This window comes from Sebastes fasciatus, chromosome 13 (genome assembly GCF_043250625.1).
Source record: "Sebastes fasciatus isolate fSebFas1 chromosome 13, fSebFas1.pri, whole genome shotgun sequence".
Classification (NCBI taxonomy): Eukaryota; Metazoa; Chordata; class Actinopteri; order Perciformes; family Sebastidae; genus Sebastes; species Sebastes fasciatus.
In genome coordinates, this window is record NC_133807.1 from 11,731,011 (window position 1) to 11,749,430 (window position 18,420).

Sequence of the window (18,420 nt, forward strand, 5' to 3'; positions counted from 1 at the left end):
ATAGCACATTTCATACACAAAGGCAATTCAAAGTGCTTTGCAAAAATGTTCGGATTTTTCATTACAAAAAAATCGGTAAATATATTTCACAGTATAAAAATAATATAAAACTAAAATAAATTACGCAACAAATAAATTGTAAGGAAAAGAATAGATGAATAAATACAAAACAAATACAAAAAAAATAAACTTGAAATCTCTACATAATCTTGTAGTTTTGGCCAATTTCGAATTTTTGAGTTTTAAGTTTTCAATCATAGTCAACTATGTCTTAAAATCAGTATCTTTAAAAGTATAAAAGGAGGGTATTCTTTTAAGCCATATCATTTTATGGATATATATTTTGCTAAGATATCAATCAAATTAATTATGTAAATTTAATTCTGAAATGACAAGTTAATGTGTTTGTCCATAGAAGAAACATTTGAAAATGATAACCTAAATATAATTTCCCAGATATTTGTATAATATTTACATACAGTGTGTAAATAGCGGTATTTGTTTTTGCATATGTTAAATTAAATTAAGAACATTTTTATGTTGTACAATATCTAATACTAATGTAATAAAAACATTGATCTCTTTTAAACTAACATATAAGAATAAAAATAGAATAGAAAGCTTTATTGTCATCGTATTAAATACAACGAGATTCACAGTTGCCACTTCTGGTCAGTGCTTTAAAACAAATACTTGACGAGACTAAACGAGGCAGATAAAACATATAACAGGTAAAACACACACAGTTATAAAGCAAATAAAACAGGTAAAGTAGATGTAATAAATAAATATAAACAGAAGTGTTACACTAGAAGTATCAAATATAAAAATAGATGTAATGTAAACAGAGGTAATTGCACTTGTAAAATAGGTAGGGTAGATGTAATAAATAAATAAATGTAAACAAAGGTGCACTTGAAGTGTATATTGCATCAAGGATATATTGCACAGACAAATATATTTCACATATTCACCACAGTAGTCATAATGTTTATTATAAAAAGTTAGTCTAGTGTTATATGTCAAATTAACGCCAATGTCCATGACCAAATGTGGCATTTTAGCCACAGAATTAGATTATTAAGCGTAAACCATGGGTAATAACCATTCTAGCAAGTCTATTTCTATGATCAGAGAGGTGCATCAAGAGAGTTTACAGAATCATACCGGATGTAGAATTCCTTCAAAATTAAAGCAGGCCATTTGACCGGAACTACTTTTTAAACTTTGCTGACGTTTAACAAAATCTTTCTGAAATGACAAGTTGTTGTTTTTTTCCTTAAACTTTATTTAGAAAATTCAATACAGTAGTTGCATAAATGTTGGGATTTTTCATTACAAAAAAAAATCAGTAAATATATTTCACAGTATAAAAATAATATAAAACTAAAATAAATTACACAACAAATAAAATGTAAGGAAAGGAATAGATGAATAAATACAAAAAATACAAAAAATAAACTTGAAATGTCTTTATAATCTTACACTTTTTGCCAATTTAGAATTTTTGAGTTTTAAGTTTTCAATCATCATCTTAAAATCAGTATCTTTAAAAGTATAAAAGGAGGATATTCTTTTAAGCCATATCAATTTATGGATATAATATTTTGCTAAAATATCAATCAAATTAATTATGTAAATTGAATTCTGAAATGACAAGTTAATGTGTCCAAACATTACAAAATAACAATTGTAAGGCAAGGCCAAGCAGGGCAATACAAAGTGCTTTACATAAACATTCAAGAACATTGCAACAAAGTGCAAAAGAACATTAAGACATAATTAAAACAGTTATAAAAACATAAAAACATCAAAGATTAGAAAATAAAAACAAGCTAAAAATAAAAGCTATAGGATAGAAGCTAAAATAGAGTATAACACACAAGAGTAAAATCTCTAGTGCAGTATATGATCATTATCTGGTTTAATAAAAGGCAGCAGCAGCAAACAGGAACGTTTTAAGCTTTGATTTTTGATTTTTGTAGCCTAAAACTAAATATGCTCAGAAAAAAAAGTAATATTTTTTACATATATCTGGCTGCCACACAGTGATAGAAAAGAAGAGGAGAGGAAAAACATGTAACCAGAAACCTGCCCTTCCTAATTATAGAGAAGCAGCAGCAGCAGCTCTGTGTCTCCCTCTAGCTGCAGCTATTGAGCATCTCACTGAACATGGAGCACGAGAAGGACTTCAGCAAGTTAACGGGATCTGATTTAAAAATGTACACCACTTTTATTAAATCCACCAGGACTCATCCGGATAACTGCACATTTTTATTTTTGAGGACCTCATTCAGAAACTCGTTGGTGCTCTGTGGTGAAAAGTGACATTGTGTTGCGAGGACACCTTGGTTTTGATTTGACAAGGTAACTGAGGAACATAACTTCCTTCCTTCCTGTTATCTCACCAGCTCGATGCGCAAGACTGGCCGCAGGTTTTCTGCAAACAGAAACTTAGTTGCATGGGTACTAGATGCTCGTTTCCTGTTTCCTCCTCAAACACAAACCCTGCCCAGCTTTATTTCATCTCCTCTCATTTATGAAGTGTCCACATGTTAAATAATCTCAGCACCAGATAATGGCAACAACATCACCGAAGGCTGTACGAGAGTGGTGCCGCATCACATGCGCCAATTACTCCAATGTGGAAATCAAGAACATGTCCACCTCGTTCAGGGATGGACTCGCTTTCTGTGCCATCATCCACAGACACCGACCTGACCTGATGTAAGTAAGACTGGTAGTTTTAGTAGAGCTGTGTTGGTTGTGCAAACTCAGATGCATTAGTTTATTTCCTTAGTGGCACATTTCTAGCATTGTAAAAACACATTGTCCTTGTCTGTTTTTGTGGTCCTGAGATGTCTTCTTGTCTGTGGTTGCATGCGATTGACTAATATGCTGTCTAATCTGGAGCAGAGCAACCTGCATACTGTGTCTAATCTGCTCTCCTTTGCTTAATCTCTCCCTGTCTCTCTGATTAACCTCTTCTTGTCCAGTTTAATGGGATTAGTTGGTTTGTTTATACCTTTTTAACATACAATGATTGAGCTGGAATCATCTAATTTTAAACCTGCAGTAGGCAGAAAGTTGTTGTCATCATTGGGCAAAAATTCCATAATAACCTTTCAGCATATTGTAATTCAAGTGTTCTGAGAGAAAACTAGACCTCTGCACCTCCTCATGGCTCTGTTTTCAGGCTTTAGAAAATCTAGCCTGTGACGGGAGACTTTGGCCAATCACAGGTCATTTCATTGAGAGAGAGCGTTCCTATTGGCTGTTCATTCAACGGAGGCAGCTGTCAATCACTCGTGAACTCCTATCAAACGATCAAACTAGTCAGCGCTGATCAAATATGAATCAATATTCTGTTACTGTAATGATGACATGGCTGCCGGGTCACAAACGTTCTAATTTTTACAGCTAAACAGTACACTACAAGATGTTTCTGAAAACATTTGAGGTGAGTATTGGACATTACAGTAACAGAATATTGATTCATATTTGATCAGCGCTGCCTAATTTGACCATTTGATCAGAGTTTGTGAGTGATTGACAGCTGCTCAGAGACGGCAGGCTCCAGCTCGGCTCTGATTGGTTGTTTTCCTCTGGTCTGTGAAATCTTGCAGATGCCATTAGGAGCACCGGAGGACACAGGCACATGATTTCTTGTCTCATGCACTACTGTCAGGATATAGTGACTGTTTTATAAAAAATAACTTTTTTAATCATATTTGCTCCACTTCTACCCACTGCAGCTTTAATCTCTGATCTCTGACCAATAGGCAACTGTTTTGTTTGTTTGTGATTTTTTATTTTTTTTAAGTTAATCAATCTCTCCATTTTCCTCACTTTGCTCCAGAGATTTCAGCTCCCTCTCCAAAGATAATGTTTATCTAAATAACAAACTGGTGAGTCATTTACATCTATGTTCGCAGACACAAGCCACAATGCAAGCGTGCATATCTCAACTCTGTGTTCGGTGTTTATTTACAATTACTAACACTGAAAAACATCTGGGTAATTTGTATTAATGCAACTCCCTTTTTACAGTCTTCTACCTCCATTCTCTCTGGTTTCCTGCAGGCATTTGAGATTGCAGAGAGGAAACTGGGCATCCCTGCGTTCCTGGACCCAAAGGACATGGTTACCACCAGGGTGCCGGATTGTTTGAGCGTCATCACTTACCTCTGCCAGTACTACTACTACTTCAACAGGAAGTCTTCAGGTGTGCTGAGTATAATGTCTCTTTAACCCCTCTGACACCCACAATAGACCCGTTTTTGTCTTTTTGATAGAAGGTCACAACAGGTAATTTTATACAGTGATTTTAAAGAAATGGTCTCACTACAATGAAATGGCTACTATTGGGACTAACACATATGAATAAAGTTGGGCTCATTGGATTCACAAGAGTCTCAGCTTTACAGTGATACCCAATTGATGTAATTCAAGACTGTTTAGGGACCCCAGTATGCATAAATATTCAAATACACCATTTTAGAATAGGCGAAAAATAACATTTATACACATATGCATTTAAAAAAGTGCATGGTTTTTGCCCCAAACTACATGTGATTATCATAAAGTGGGAATGTCTGTAAAGGGGAGACTTGTAGGTACCTATAGAACCCATTTTCAGTCACACATCTTGAAGTCAGAGGTCAAGGGACCCCTTTGAAAATGGCCATGCCAGTTTTTCCTCGCATAACTTCAAGCTATCATTATTTAAGATAGCATAACATGGTTGGTATCAATGTATTACTTAGGTTTTCTTTTTTTTCTTTCATCTTCTTCCTCTTCATAGGACTAGATTTGCTTTGTTTTTATTCTTTTTCAAATTAATAGCCAATGAAGGAAAAGAAAAGTGATAATACTAGTAATAATCATAATCTTAGTCAAACCATATTACTTAAAAAATAATAATAACAAACAAAACGAAAAAACAGTAGGGGCGAATAGGCTGTCCACCTTACCGACATATAAACCAATAAACAGACAACATCAGTGACAAAAAAAGAAAACATTCAAGAGTGGACATGGACACATTTATGTAACCAGAGAAATATCAACAATGACCGAAAACAACGAGCTGACAAACATAGAACAGAGACATAGAAAGTAAGGTCCCTTTAATGTCCAACTGTGTAAAATGGGGTATAGGAAAGGGGTGGGATTGTAATATGAAGATGATAGTAGTTCCTTAGGTTTTTCTAGTTTCGTATCATATCCGTACCTTCACTCTAGCTGTAAAACTGAACCTGCTACAGCCTCTGAAAGACAGTAAAGTCGGTCGGGATCGCACGTTGGTTTCAGAAGGTTAATCTTTTATAGCTCTTTGTCAGATGCTTTTATTCATAGCCCCTTTGCAGAAAATTAGCAAGCTGAAGTTTATTGTGTTTCTCAAAGGCACTTTATTGACACGGTACATGATTATTGAAGGGCACTAACGGGTTCCTAGGATTATTCAAAGCACATTTATTTACATGTTCATCTTCAAGTTCTTCTTTGTGCTCCATTTACATATCTTCTCTTGACTTTGCAGCAGGTCTGGCCAGTTCGAAGTCATCACATGTGACTTTCTTCAACAACTTCACAAAGAATAAAACTCCTGGGGGTCTGAAAGCCCTAAAGGTAATCTTAACGCACATATATATATTCCCAATGTGAACACACCTATTTGTCATCTCAGCTGCAGCCTCACTCCTCTTCTCTTTTCAGAGCTCCACTGATCTGAGAACCAGGAGAAAAGACCGTTTATCCAACACAAGGCCGCAAGCAGTGTGTAATTTGTGTTCTAAGCCTGTCCACCTCATACAGAGACATTTGACGGACGGGGAAGTCTACCATCGCAGCTGTTTCAGGTAACAGCACATTTCACAAGGTAACTGCAGCTTGTTTGTTTTTTTGACCTTTTTTCACATTTCACTTTTATCTTTCAGGTGCAAAGTGTGCCACAGCACTCTCTTACCAGGGTCTTACACGAAGGGAAGTGATGACCGCTCCTTGATCTGCTCTCACCACATAACAGACAGTAACGGAACTCGCGTTGACCTAAATCAGCAAACCAGATCTGCTGAGAATCGGCCCAAATGTGAGTTTCAGGCAAGTTATTTTTCTCTGGGAGGATTAGCTATAACCAGCGTCCCTCATTACTCTAAGACAACAGAGTCACAGGACAGACTGGTTTGTAAAACACCAGAGATCAGAGAGGGGAGAGAAAGGCAGGAGATTAGCGTTGAGCTGAAAAACAGAGAAAACAGAACTGTTGGACTGAAGTGCACGGTAAACAAGCCAGTACGTCCTCTTCGTCCACCTCCTCCTCCTCCTCCCAGTGTTGAAGACGGGAAAGGATCTGGAAAAGCTTCACCCATTCTGACAGAAAGCAGGACACAGCAGGAAGCGACAAAGACTCAAGAGCCTTCTGAACTCTATTCATCGTGTGTCCCAGTGACAGAAGGAAACAGTCGGCCGGTTCCAGCGCCCAGGCGGATGTTGGAGTCTTCTGTAGTCCCTGTTCCTGCACCCAGGACCAAAACCGCCCAGCCAATGAACACCCTCGAAGGTAAATAGGAAATCTATTGTTTTTGTAAATTATTTTATTTTATTTTATTTTATTTTATTTTATTTTTTTCTGCTGCGGAATCACATATTTGAGGGGTTTGGGATGCACGAAAACTCACGAAAATTGGCACACACTTCAGAACTGGAAAATTGCATAGTTGTGCAATGATTGGGATCGGGCGTGGCCAGCGGGCTCCATAGCGCCCCCAAACGCAAGCCAGAGACAGCCTTTGATGTTCATGAAATTTGATGGGATCATTGTTCTCATCTATAAAAATATATTAAAAAATAAATAAAAAAATTCACCTGACAGGAAGTCAGCCATTTGGGATTTTGTGCATTAATTTTCATTTTACAAACCCATGTTTGAGGACATTAGGGTTCACAATAATTCATGAAACTTTGCACTCAAATTCAAACTAGTAATTCTTTTGATTTTATGTCACAACTAGGCTTGGGTGTGAAGTGTCAGCTCTATAGCGCCCCCTAGTCATCAACTCATTTTTGACTCTCTGCATGTACTGTATATATGTTGGTGTGCTCTTCTCTTTCATGACTGAGTGAAAAAAATGATTGAAGCCATTTTCCTCTCTATTTCTCTACGCAGGAAATTCACCCAACTCATCTCACATGTGAGTCAACAGAAAGAGACTGTATTCCTCTTGATTATGTTATATTTTCAAACATCTCTTTTCTTTTACTCAGTTTACAAATGTATTAAGTATTGACAATAATCAGAACAATTATATAAACATTTTAATCTTGCAGATTATCAAAAAAATCTAACTATAACAAATAGCAAAAAATCTAAATGTTAGCAAAATCTTAAACATCACATAAAAGGAGCTTTATAGAATAGTGTCATTTACCATAATAATGATAATTACTGTTTACCTCAGAAGTTCTTCCTCACTTGTGGAGTCCTCTCTTGTCTTTCCTGCAGCACCAGCCCGACCAGATATGGACCCAAAGTGCACACCAACCACCCATGGATCAGCATCGTCCATCCCGGACCCTGGACACAGCTGCCTCCCATTCCATCTCCATTACTCATTCCTCGATACAAATTTATCTCTGGCCGGCGGAGGCCAAGCAGAACCACTAGATCTACACCTGATGATGATGATGATGATGTGAGAGCTTCACGTGAACGAGCTGGAGATACCAGTCAACTTGGTTTGTCAGATTTGGATGAAACTGGAGCCACAGGAGGAGTAGGAGCAGCTTCAGATGAAGCACAGAGTCCCGTGTTACCCAGGAGTCTGTCTGTGCCGGCTATCACATCTGCCCCATCTGAGAGTTCCATTTTGCATCCTGACTTGACAGAGACAAATGAATCTGATCAGGTCATGTCATGTGGAAGTAAGGTATGAAAAGAGATAATGGCTAACAGCTCATAATGAAATTATGTTTTCTCATAACCACAATACTTCAAAACAACAATTTTCTTTATATTTCTAGCCGGCCTGCAAAGAGAATCCCTTTGATCGAAAACCTGCGATGACCAAATCAAAGACCTTTCAGGCCATCCCAGCTACGCGGGCCCCTGCCCCCGGACACGGCTTCCCACTCGTCAAGAGGAAGGTACAATGGCTGGATTTAGAACTCAAAAAGCAACTAATAATACAAAATAACTCAATAATTGTTCATAGTAACTGATGTGTTCAGTGTTCTAAATACATATTGACACAATGCAGGACAAAATCTGAATGACTTTTAGGTTTGCCTCCACGTCATCATCTTTAACCTTAATAGAAGGATCAGATTTTTTTAGCCCTCATCACACGGTTATTAGGGATTAATTATTGTGATGTAAATTCATTCTTGGTTCATTCTATCAGAAATGCGGTATAGCATTTTTCGTAGTGACAGATAAATGGTATTTTAGTATGACAGAAAAAGATTTAGTATGTCCCAATTAGGGCTGTCGATCAATTAAAATAGTTAATCATGATTAATCGCACAGTTTTTATCTGTTCAAAATGTACCTTAAAGGGAGATTTGTCAAGTATTTAATACTCTTTTCAACATGGGAGTGGGCAAATAATGCTTGCTTCATACAAAGGTATGAACATATTTATTATTGGAAATCATTTACCAACACAAAACCATGAGAAATATTGTCCAGAAACCCTCACAGGTACTGGATTAAGCATGAAAAATATGCTCAATTTATAACATGGCAACCCAACAGACAACAACTGCTGTCAGTGTGTCAGTGTGCTGACTTGACTCTGACTTGCCCCAAACTGCATGTGATTATCATAAAGTGGGCATGTCTGTAAAGGGGAGTCTCGTGGGTACCCATAGAACCCATTTTCATTTACATATCTTGAGGTCAGAGGTCAAGGGACCCCTTTAAAAATGACCATGCCAGTTTTTTCTTGCTAAAATTTAGCGTAAGCTTGGAGTGTTATTTAACCTCCTTCGCACAAGCTAGTATGACATGGTTGGTACCAATGGATGTCTTAGGTTTTCTAGTTTCACATGACCATCAGCTTTAAAACTGAGGCCGCTACAACCAACGAAAGATTGTTTGTGTTAATGCATTAAAGAAATGAGTGGTGTTAAAACAAATGTGCGCGTTATTATGCGTTAATTTTGACAGCCCTAGTCCCAATACATAGTAGGTCAAATGCCTCTCTGGCTATTCTGACCCACAATCCTCTGCGCAGCGGATATATGAGCAAGAGGGTCAAAGTTCAAGGTGCAATGTTATGACAAAGTAGTATGTCCCAAATGTATGCATACTACATGTAACAGTATGTACTTTGTAAGGGCAGCTGTAGTATGTACTAAAAGTAAAAAGTATGCAATTTGGAACATAGCCTAATATGTCTTATATGTTGCCTGCCAGGTGCAGACAGACCAGAATGTGTCCACAGAAGATCTGCAGGTGGAGATGAGCGAACTGGATAAACATCTGGAGGCACTGGAGCAAAGAGGAATCGAACTGGAGGGGAATCTGAGAGACTGCAAGAATGGTTACTGTACTGGTTCTAGACAAAATGGTTCACCGGCACAAAATCACTGTTTATGTGAATTCAGTGCATGTATCCCTGCTAACTATGTAACAGGGATGTTTATATGTTTGTTTCCTTTTGTTTTTAGATGAAGAAGAGGAACAAATGCTAATGGAGTGGTTCTCTCTCATCCATGAGAAAAATGTTCTGGTGCGCAGAGATACAGAGCTGGTTCATCTGTAAGTAGACTAGACCAGGACCAGGATTTTGCTCTGCTGAAGTTGTAGAATAAGTGGCATTATTTTTCATTTCCACCGCAGTTTGCTCTGCATCCAAAATGTTTCATGATGGGAGGTTTCTTGAATTTTACAGACATTTTGTGTTGTGCCTTTTCCCAGGAGAAAGCAGCAGGAGTTGGAGGAGAGACAGGCAGAAGTGGAGTACGAGCTCAGGTGTCTCCTTAATAAACCAGGTCAATGTGTTACTGAGTTGTATGTTGTAACATATCTGACAAATAAATCAGAAACCTCACTGGGTACTGTTTCCTGAATGTGGTCAATGTGATGCAGTGCAAAGTAGTGATATGTGGTGCTTTGTTTTAAATGTTATACACACCGTCGTCTTCACCTTCAGAGGGCGACTGGAGTCGGAAGGAACGAGGTCGAGAGCAGAAGCTGATGAAGGAGCTGGTCGCTGTCATCGAACAGAGGAACCAGATCATCAGCACCTTGGATCAGGACAGGCAGAGGTGCACAGAAAAAAAAGCAATACATGGGGCTTTCACATTCATAGATTTTTATGTCGCATAAATGCAACTTTGTTTTTCTGATTAGGGAAAGTGAAGAAGATAAGGTTTCAGAAGCCATGATGAAGGACAAAGGTGAGGAAACTTATAATATCAAAAAGCCTTTTTCATACTGTTGTGTCTGTTGTGTGTCTTCTCCTGTCCATGATGACCCGTTTTTTAAAGCATCTACCTGTGATACCTCTCCTCAGAGTTCCAGAAAGAAGGATTAAAGGAGCTAAAGAAGTCAAAAGGAAAGTTCAACCCCACAAAAATGTTTAAGATGCTAAACCAGTAAGCAGAGAGCAACAAAGACCCTGCGGACAAGAAGAGCTGAATCATGACTGCAGAAACTCAACTCAGAAAACAAACTTGTACTTTGAGATGATAACAATGATGTAAGCGTTATGGAAAAGTGGAATCTTATTGATCACAATAGGAAATAGTTTATTAAGATAATGTTGAAGAGCAGCTTAGTAAAATAGACTAATTGAAATATTCTCTCAATAAAAATGTTTCACTGTTATCGATGTACATGTTTCTTTACTTGCTCGATACAATCAATATTTATTTATCTATTTTTATTTTATTACATACTTGTATTAGTTAAAGTATGCAATAAATATGTATTTGGGGAATGTTGTATGTATTTTCTATGGATAACAATTGTATATTTTATGTTTAAGCTACTTTTTGATATGATAGTTATCCACTATACTGAAAAAGTGCATTTAAACTTACTCAAACCAGTCCGTTAAAACCAACTTGTCTTGAATTGTTTGATGAATGAGAACATACTTTTCTTTTTTATTATTTTATTTAACCATTATTTTACCAGGATATTTCCCATTGAGATTCAAAGTCTCTTTTCCAAGGGAGTCCTGGCCAAGATGGCAGCATAAATAGTTTCACAAAAAGCCCAAACAACAGACTTAAAAACAGCAAAGGAGTTAAAGCAAAACATTTAAAACAACACAAGAAATTTCAGATAAAAGAAGCACATTAACCAATATATGTTATTTCCATTATCAGTTTGTGCTTGCTCTATTGTTGTGGTTTTCAGTTAGAAACACTGGAGAGCAGAGCCTGGAAATCAACAGAGCTGAAAAAAGTGATGCAGTAACTTAGTAAAAAAGGACAGACAGACAGATACAAATAAAAATGTGACCAGTACCACAATTGTTTTATTTTTATTACATTAGAACAGGGGTCAGCAACCTGAGGCTCTGGAGCCACATGCGGCTCTTTAGCTCCTCTCCAGTGGCTCCCTGTGGATTTAAAAAAAAAAAAATTGTGGAAATTAATAACTGTTTTTTGGTTTACATTTAAATTGTATTTATCATTGTTATAGGTCTGTGGTACAACGGTACGACAGAGTATTAAGGCCACATTGAGGAAAAAAAATAAATCTGAGATTTTGATAATAAAGTCGTAATATTACGAGAATAAAGTCATCATATTATGAGATATAAAGTAGTAATTTTACGTGTTATTTTTCTTTTTTCTCATAAAGTTATGACTTTATTCTCGTAATATTATGACTTTATTCTGGAAATCTCAGATGTGTTTTCCCTCAATGTGGCCCTAATACTCTGTCGTACATTTGCACTTGGGCCCTCACTGCATTAGACCTATATACTATATACTTAGACTATAAACTGTTCAAATGTTTTGCGGCTCCAGACAGATTATTTTTGTATTATTTTTGCCTAAAAATGGCTCTTTTGATAGTTAAGATTGCTGACACCTGACCTAGACCAAAGAATGCGAGCTTACCTTTTTCTAAACACTCTTTTTATTGCACACACAGTAGAACAAGCGGAACGAAAAACAACGTTCCCCCTAGAGCATCCGGAATGTTTTCCAACGGACCAAGCACCCGGAAGTTAAGAGTTCTGAACGTTCATGTGGCTCCATGACAACAAAGTGTCTGTGAACATTTATACTAGTAAGAACTAACAAATACAAGACTCAACACAAACCATGTCCGACAACGAGGATAAGTAAGTGACGACACATTGTTTACATCCTATATTAACTATATATATACTATATATATACTATATAACACGACGTTAACGTTGTTTGTAGCTAACACTTAGCCACTTCGTTAGCTAGCAGAACTGTCCATTATAACCCTGATGTGGATCTGTGGTCTCTGTTTTCACTGTTATAACTGATTTCATGTCAACTTTGTAGCTTCGACGACGGAGATTTCGATGATGCCGAAGAGGATGAGGGATTAGATGACCTGGAAAACGCGGAAGATGTAAGTTGTTCGTTTAATTGTAATATAACTGGCTGTTCTAACGAAGCCCGCCGTCAGGGGGGGTGAAAGGGTACAGATGACCCCCGGCCCAAGGCCCAGTGGGGCCAATGCAAAGGTCTATGTTTGACCCTTAAATGGGATCAAGTACAACAATTTACCAACTGACCTATATCACTGACAGTACGAGTTAAAGGGACTATTTGTAACTTTCAGAAATGCTTGTTAACAGTGACACCTGTGGCTGTTAAGTCAATGAAAGTCAGCGTCGGGCTCGCGCTTGCTCGCTCTACATAGACATGAACGAGCATCGCACAAAACAGTGAGGCGACAGACGTCAGCTAAAACCACAATATCACTATATTTCAGCTGCTTGGCAGTAATGTTAGCTGACCAGACGAAGGTCTCTCCATGAATCAGTGCTGATCCTAGTGTTGGCTTTTCCGTTATCGCCTCCTGACTGCGCCCGCAGGGAGACACCGGCACTATACACCGGCGATAACGTTTCTCGCTGCGGAGCCCCGTCACTTCAAGACACAGGAAACCTCTGTTGGTCTGGAGGAGCTGCAGCAGTTATTTCTGCATTAACTCTCCTGCAGTGTGGAGTGAGCGCGCGTTCACGTCTAGAGGTGGAGCGAGACAGCGAGAACGCAGTCTGTCTGAGTGAAGGCAAGCAGGCAGAGGAGCAGAGACAGCGGCCACACGTGAGCGTGCATATGCGAGCGCGCATGTGTCCCGACCCGGTACATATATACGCTTAAAAAGTTACAAACAGTCCCTTTAATTTAAAATCAATACATAGGCATACATACAATATTATAATAATAATAATAATAATAACAATAATAATACCTTTATTTATATAGCACCTTTAAAAAAAAAAAAAAGCTTACAAAGTGCTTTACAATAAAAGCATGATACAAATAATTAACTCCCAGAACTTAAGATCTAAACAAAATAAAAACATATAAATACAAAATAACTCATATAGATAGTTACAACAATGCACCATCAGTTAAGAAAAAGCCATAATGACTCAAAAAAATAAAAGCCAGGGTACAAAGAGAACAAGAAAATGAAAGGATCAGAGAAGCTATGGCAACATTTCTGGCCAAAGAAAAGTGTGAAGAAGCACCAGGTATGACAGGCGAAGATCAACGTACAAATGATACCCACTGTAGCTGGCCCAGTTTTAATGCTAGAGTGAAGCTACTGGTATCATATGACACATTAAAGGCATGGGGCAGTTGGAGGGACACGTTACAATAAGAACCATATAAATACATAGGATTATAGCAATAAAAGCCAAAAAATAAGAAACAATATATGAGAAGAACATATCTTAAAGTTCCTCTAAATAACAGTAATTTAAAATGGGTATGGTCTGTGTTCAGCAGCTTAACAGCAGAAGGGATAAAGGACTTGGAGTAACGATTTGTTCTCCTTAAGGGCACATTATAACGTCGGCCTGAAGGCATCAGAGAGAATTCAGCCGAAAGAATGTGATCTGGTTGGCTGATAATTATTTTTTGCTTTCTCAGCCACCTGTTTCTCCCAAATTGTGCCCAAGTCCTTCTGCTGAACTCCAATAATCTTGGAGCACACTTTGACCATACTATTTAGACTGTTTTTGTCCTTCACAGACAGCCCGTTAAAGCAGCAGGTAAAAGAAAAAGTTAAAAGACTTTCAATAAAAGAATGGTAAAAGTTACATAAGATCGTATCACAGACATTCAAAGAATTGTAAAACAGGCAGATATGATCTTAACCATGTGATCTGTGATATACTTTATTTTGTGCCAGTAAAGGCTGTTGGGAACGATTATAAACAATGAAAAAAATATATAACCATGTAATCTATTTATATCTATATAATATAATGACTATTTTCTAGTAAGTATTATTATGAGTATATAACATACATGTATAATAAACTGTAATTGTTTTATGAGTAATGCATCTTATGTGTGTAAACCAATCCTTTGGTCATTAATTGTATTGTAGTGTTATATAATATAATAATGGCAGGAGGGGTAATATTAGTGCTCTGTGTCACTTCTGGAAAGTGGCATTGGTTTATCCAGGGAAAATCTGAACCACTTCCTGAACCAGTCAGGCGGTATAGCCAGGCAGCGAGGCTTCGGACGTCATCAATGACGCCATTGGTCTAAAGCGATACATACCTCGATACGCGCATCGCGGAAAACTTCCTGGATTACTCGACACGCGCCGAAGCCTCGGCACAGCACGTGACAGCACTACATTTAGCATCTACCATTTAGCCATTTTCTACATCTCTAACGTTCTCCACCGCTGCTCTGTGATAATATCATTGGGTTGCTGTTGTGTGCAGGAGGATCGTGAGAACGTGCAGATCCTTCCCGCCGGAGAGGGGCAGCAGGCCAACCAGAAGAGGATCACAACACCTTACATGACCAAATATGAGAGAGCCAGAGTGCTGGGGACACGAGCTCTCCAGATAGCGTGAGTGTTTTTCTATGTGTTGACCTACGCAATGTCCTGGGTTCAGATCTGGTCTCTGACCTTTGACTCCTGTCTACACACTCTACTATGATCTTGCTTTTCATGTCCATATATCATTGAGGTGGAAGTGCATTTTGTGAGGACAGAAACCTGCGAACTACAACACTGTCATTAGTTGTGTAGTTGATTTTTGCCACTAAGCGTCTGCGCTTTTGGTAAAAGATTGCGAACGCATCTGTAATTGCTCATTCCTCTGCTTGAATTTTGGTCTACCACTGTTTGGAAATATCAGTCTAAGTACACCTGAGTGCAATGAATTATTAAAGCTAGGGTAGGTAAGGTATTTCAGAAACATTTTTTCTTATATTTGTTGAAATTATTTTTACATCCCGACAGCAATCAATAAATCAAATGCTCTGACAAAAAAAAAGGAAAAAAAATCAGGTATATGTGGCTGTTGCAGGACTTTAACAAACCCGCCGAATCATTTCATTCAGCCTACCTACCTGCGTGCACTCATTGCACGTCACCGGAGTCTTCCACAAGCTGTGAGCACTAACAATAGCCATGTTCGTCGTTTACTTTCATAAAGATGATTTTGGGGAAGTGGCTTTGGAGGGAGGCCTGAAGGGACGGGTTGTCAGTGTTGCCGATTTGGCGACTTTCTCGCTAGATTTAGCGACTTTTGGAGCTAGTGCTGCTGCTTTCGTTGGAAAAGAGTTGGCAACGCTGGGCTGGGTTTTTTGGTTGGATAATTTTTAAAATCTAGTGTACACTTGCTAGTTTCTCCTGTTTTCGACCCTACCTTTAATGCCCTTCCAGTTTGGTCATCACATTCACTTGCTATTACTACTTTTTAAAAACAAATTGTGTGTTAATTTCTTCTTAAAGCACAGATAATTATCCCTATAGTTGTGTCATGTTATGTAGATGTACATAGACATTGAGACATATAATAATAATATTTATGTGCTTCAATATTGTCCATATTAAATTGCAAGGAAAGAATGGACTTTAAAACTATGACAAAGCTCGACAAAGGTATCAGATAGGAAACAATGAGGTTAGATGACCAGTATGAGCAGAACCACTAGACTCAAATATAACTCCATATCAATCATTAATCAGGAGCTAGGTGATTTGTCTGGGTGGCACACTTTTAATGTTACGAGTACAAATACCCATCCCTAAATGTGTTGTAGGACGGTTTAATGTTTGGAATTGGAGGCAACTTCATTAGTTAGGCTTAGGTGTTGACTGTCTTTCAGCATTCACTATCTGCTGATTTGTTTCCAACAGGATGTGCGCTCCAGTCATGGTGGAGCTGGAGGGAGAAACAGACCCCTTGCAAATAGCTATGAAAGAGCTCAAGTAAGTGATAATTGTTTAGTTTGAATTGTCAGTAATGCTTTATATAAGATAATATCATGACTGCATCTTTAGTTTCCTTCTGTCATTATTTAAACAGTAGGGCTTCTCTGTACTGCCCAGTGTCTTACTGTCTGTTTGACCTCCAATCCCCAACAGGGGCAGAAAGATCCCCATCATCATCCGCAGGTACCTTCCTGATGGGAGCTACGAGGACTGGGGCTGTGACGAGCTCATCATAACCGATTAAACTACTCATCCAGTCTGCACTGATCAGGTCAGTCAGCTACAGAAAACCCAGACGACTCCTAGGGCCAATATCACCGAGCATCACCCACCTGTTCACGCCTCAATTTGATCCACAAACATCCATCACGTCAGCTGACTCTGTGAGTCAGTGAAATATGAAAACATGAATTGTTCTGAACAGACACTGGAAGACTCATTAAAATCATAACGGTGTGTTGCTTGCAGGTTTATAATCCTGTCATCTGACTTGTTACGTTCTCAGTCTCGTCGTGTTACACAACTCCAGTTCAAATCTACAGTGCTTCTTTTACTTCAGCAACAACAGTTGCATTATAACTAAGAGCCACAAGGGGGAAATGTAACTCAAGTCAAACATTTACTTTGTTTTACAAAATCATCCTGTGTTATTATTAATTATTCCATTTGTTATTTTGAAGGAGAGAGGTGATAAGTGTAAAAAAGAAAAACTGTTTTATTGTTATTAATAAACTCTTTTGTATAAATGACCATGTGTCATTCATAACACTTTATAACACTATGAACCACAAGAGATGTTTTAAGTTATACTATGGGTTAGAGCTGATCCAACCGTTGCCATGGTAGTTGACTTCCAAACAGTATCTGAATGCTTTGTTTTTGTTGTTTTTTTAATATATAAAAGTATGAAATAAGGAATTATTCCACATTATTCATATTCAACATGAATTATGATTAGTTATTCTCAGACGGATATCACTGTATAGAGGTGCGTCTGTTTGAAGTAGTGCGGCAGCGGCACTGTCCCGAAGCTTTGAATACCTTCGAATATTTATCGCCAAAAATGCCAGCCCTGCTATGGGTTAATATCCGTGTCACAGGGATTTAATAGTATTACTATGAAATAAGCCACTTACACGTGAGCAAGTGGGAAGTCCAGGTAAACTTAAGGAACTGCAAGAGATTTATTTAGTTGCCCTGAACCTACAGTGTGTCATACGGTTTAATCATGTTTAGGTGTTGGTACAGCTTTAGGTTGTAGTAGTATTGACTAGTAAATATCCCTATGTATAAGAGTACATACAACCACTTTTTATTTGGCTAATGCAGCTTTCTTTTGTGCAGCAAAAGTTATGATTACTCTCACATGAAATAATTTCATAATGTTTCCAACTGAAGGTTGTGCAGTTCAGCTGTAAGCTACTGTAACTTACATATACAAAGGCAGCTACACAAGTAACTCCTATCATGTTGAGTATCAATTAATGTTGTTAGAACGTGTCTGCTTGAAAATCACCATTTTTATAAGTGAAGTTCCTTGAAAAAATGGCAGATTTTGGATATATACATCTAGGGCTGTCCCCTCTTACTCGATTAGTCGACTAATCGGCCATTTTTGTCTTCGTCAACCAAGATTTCTTCAGTCAATTAGTAATTTTGTATGCTTTCAATGACTAATTTCCAAGACATTTATCAACATATCTCTGGTAAAACACAAGATTTAAAGTGGTGCTTTTGTGTGATTCTTTGTGGAGAAACTCAAGTTTTACAGATCTGTCGAAATCAACTGATTGATTAGAAGCAGGTCTACTCCTGCAGCTGATGGAGAAGTGTTGTAACGGTCATGATGCTCTCTCCGTGTCTCCCCCCTCATCCCCCGTACAAATACATACGCACAAAGCAGCCAAACAGTCACTGTATTGTTTAGGGGGAAATGGGTTGTTGCCCAGGCAGAAAGAGGGCCAGTGCATGCAGGAAGGCAGAGGGGG

The 18,420-nt window shown here is 38.0% G+C and overlaps 2 protein-coding genes across 3 annotated transcripts; both read left to right on the forward strand.

The window, feature by feature from the left end:
• Positions 1 to 2,049: 2,049 nt before the first annotated feature.
• Positions 2,050 to 10,829, forward strand: LOC141780310 (MICAL-like protein 1). 2 transcript variants are annotated; one of them, XM_074655478.1, is made up of 15 exons: positions 2,050 to 2,727; positions 3,860 to 3,908; positions 4,084 to 4,225; positions 5,543 to 5,631; positions 5,719 to 5,861; positions 5,940 to 6,562; positions 7,169 to 7,193; positions 7,505 to 7,928; positions 8,023 to 8,145; positions 9,419 to 9,545; positions 9,673 to 9,763; positions 9,923 to 9,976; positions 10,158 to 10,272; positions 10,358 to 10,404; positions 10,521 to 10,829. In XM_074655478.1, the coding sequence occupies exons 1-14, from the start codon at positions 2,579 to 2,581 to the stop codon at positions 10,364 to 10,366; spliced, it is 2,163 nt and encodes a 720-aa protein (XP_074511579.1). In that variant the 5' UTR covers positions 2,050 to 2,578; the 3' UTR covers positions 10,367 to 10,404; positions 10,521 to 10,829. The 2 variants fall into 2 exon arrangements, with proteins under 2 accessions (XP_074511579.1, XP_074511578.1); XM_074655477.1 differs by having other exon boundaries at positions 2,053 to 2,727; positions 9,923 to 9,996.
• A 1,342-nt stretch (positions 10,830 to 12,171) lies between these two features.
• polr2f (RNA polymerase II, I and III subunit F) lies at positions 12,172 to 17,181 on the forward strand. Its single transcript, XM_074655481.1, has 5 exons — positions 12,172 to 12,311; positions 12,508 to 12,577; positions 14,928 to 15,058; positions 16,358 to 16,429; positions 16,586 to 17,181. Exons 1-5 carry the CDS (start codon positions 12,292 to 12,294, stop codon positions 16,674 to 16,676), a joined length of 384 nt encoding a protein of 127 aa, XP_074511582.1. The 5' UTR covers positions 12,172 to 12,291; the 3' UTR covers positions 16,677 to 17,181.
• Positions 17,182 to 18,420: the final 1,239 nt, after the last annotated feature.

What these genes read in the sequence shown, in the direction of transcription:
- LOC141780310 (XM_074655477.1), top strand. Translation starts at nt 2,579, where the DNA reads ATGGCAACAACATCACCGAAGGCTGTACGAGAGTGGTGCCGCATCACA. An exon ending in GCCAATGAACACCCTCGAAG is followed by an intron (nt 6,563 to 7,168) that starts GTAAATAGGAAA and finishes TTCTCTACGCAG; the next exon opens with GAAATTCACCCAACTCATCT. An exon ending in TCCCACTCGTCAAGAGGAAG is followed by an intron (nt 8,146 to 9,418) that starts GTACAATGGCTG and finishes GTTGCCTGCCAG; the next exon opens with GTGCAGACAGACCAGAATGT.
- polr2f (XM_074655481.1), top strand. Translation starts at nt 12,292, where the DNA reads ATGTCCGACAACGAGGATAA. An exon ending in ACCTGGAAAACGCGGAAGAT is followed by an intron (nt 12,578 to 14,927) that starts GTAAGTTGTTCG and finishes TGTTGTGTGCAG; the next exon opens with GAGGATCGTGAGAACGTGCA. An exon ending in ACACGAGCTCTCCAGATAGC is followed by an intron (nt 15,059 to 16,357) that starts GTGAGTGTTTTT and finishes TGTTTCCAACAG; the next exon opens with GATGTGCGCTCCAGTCATGG.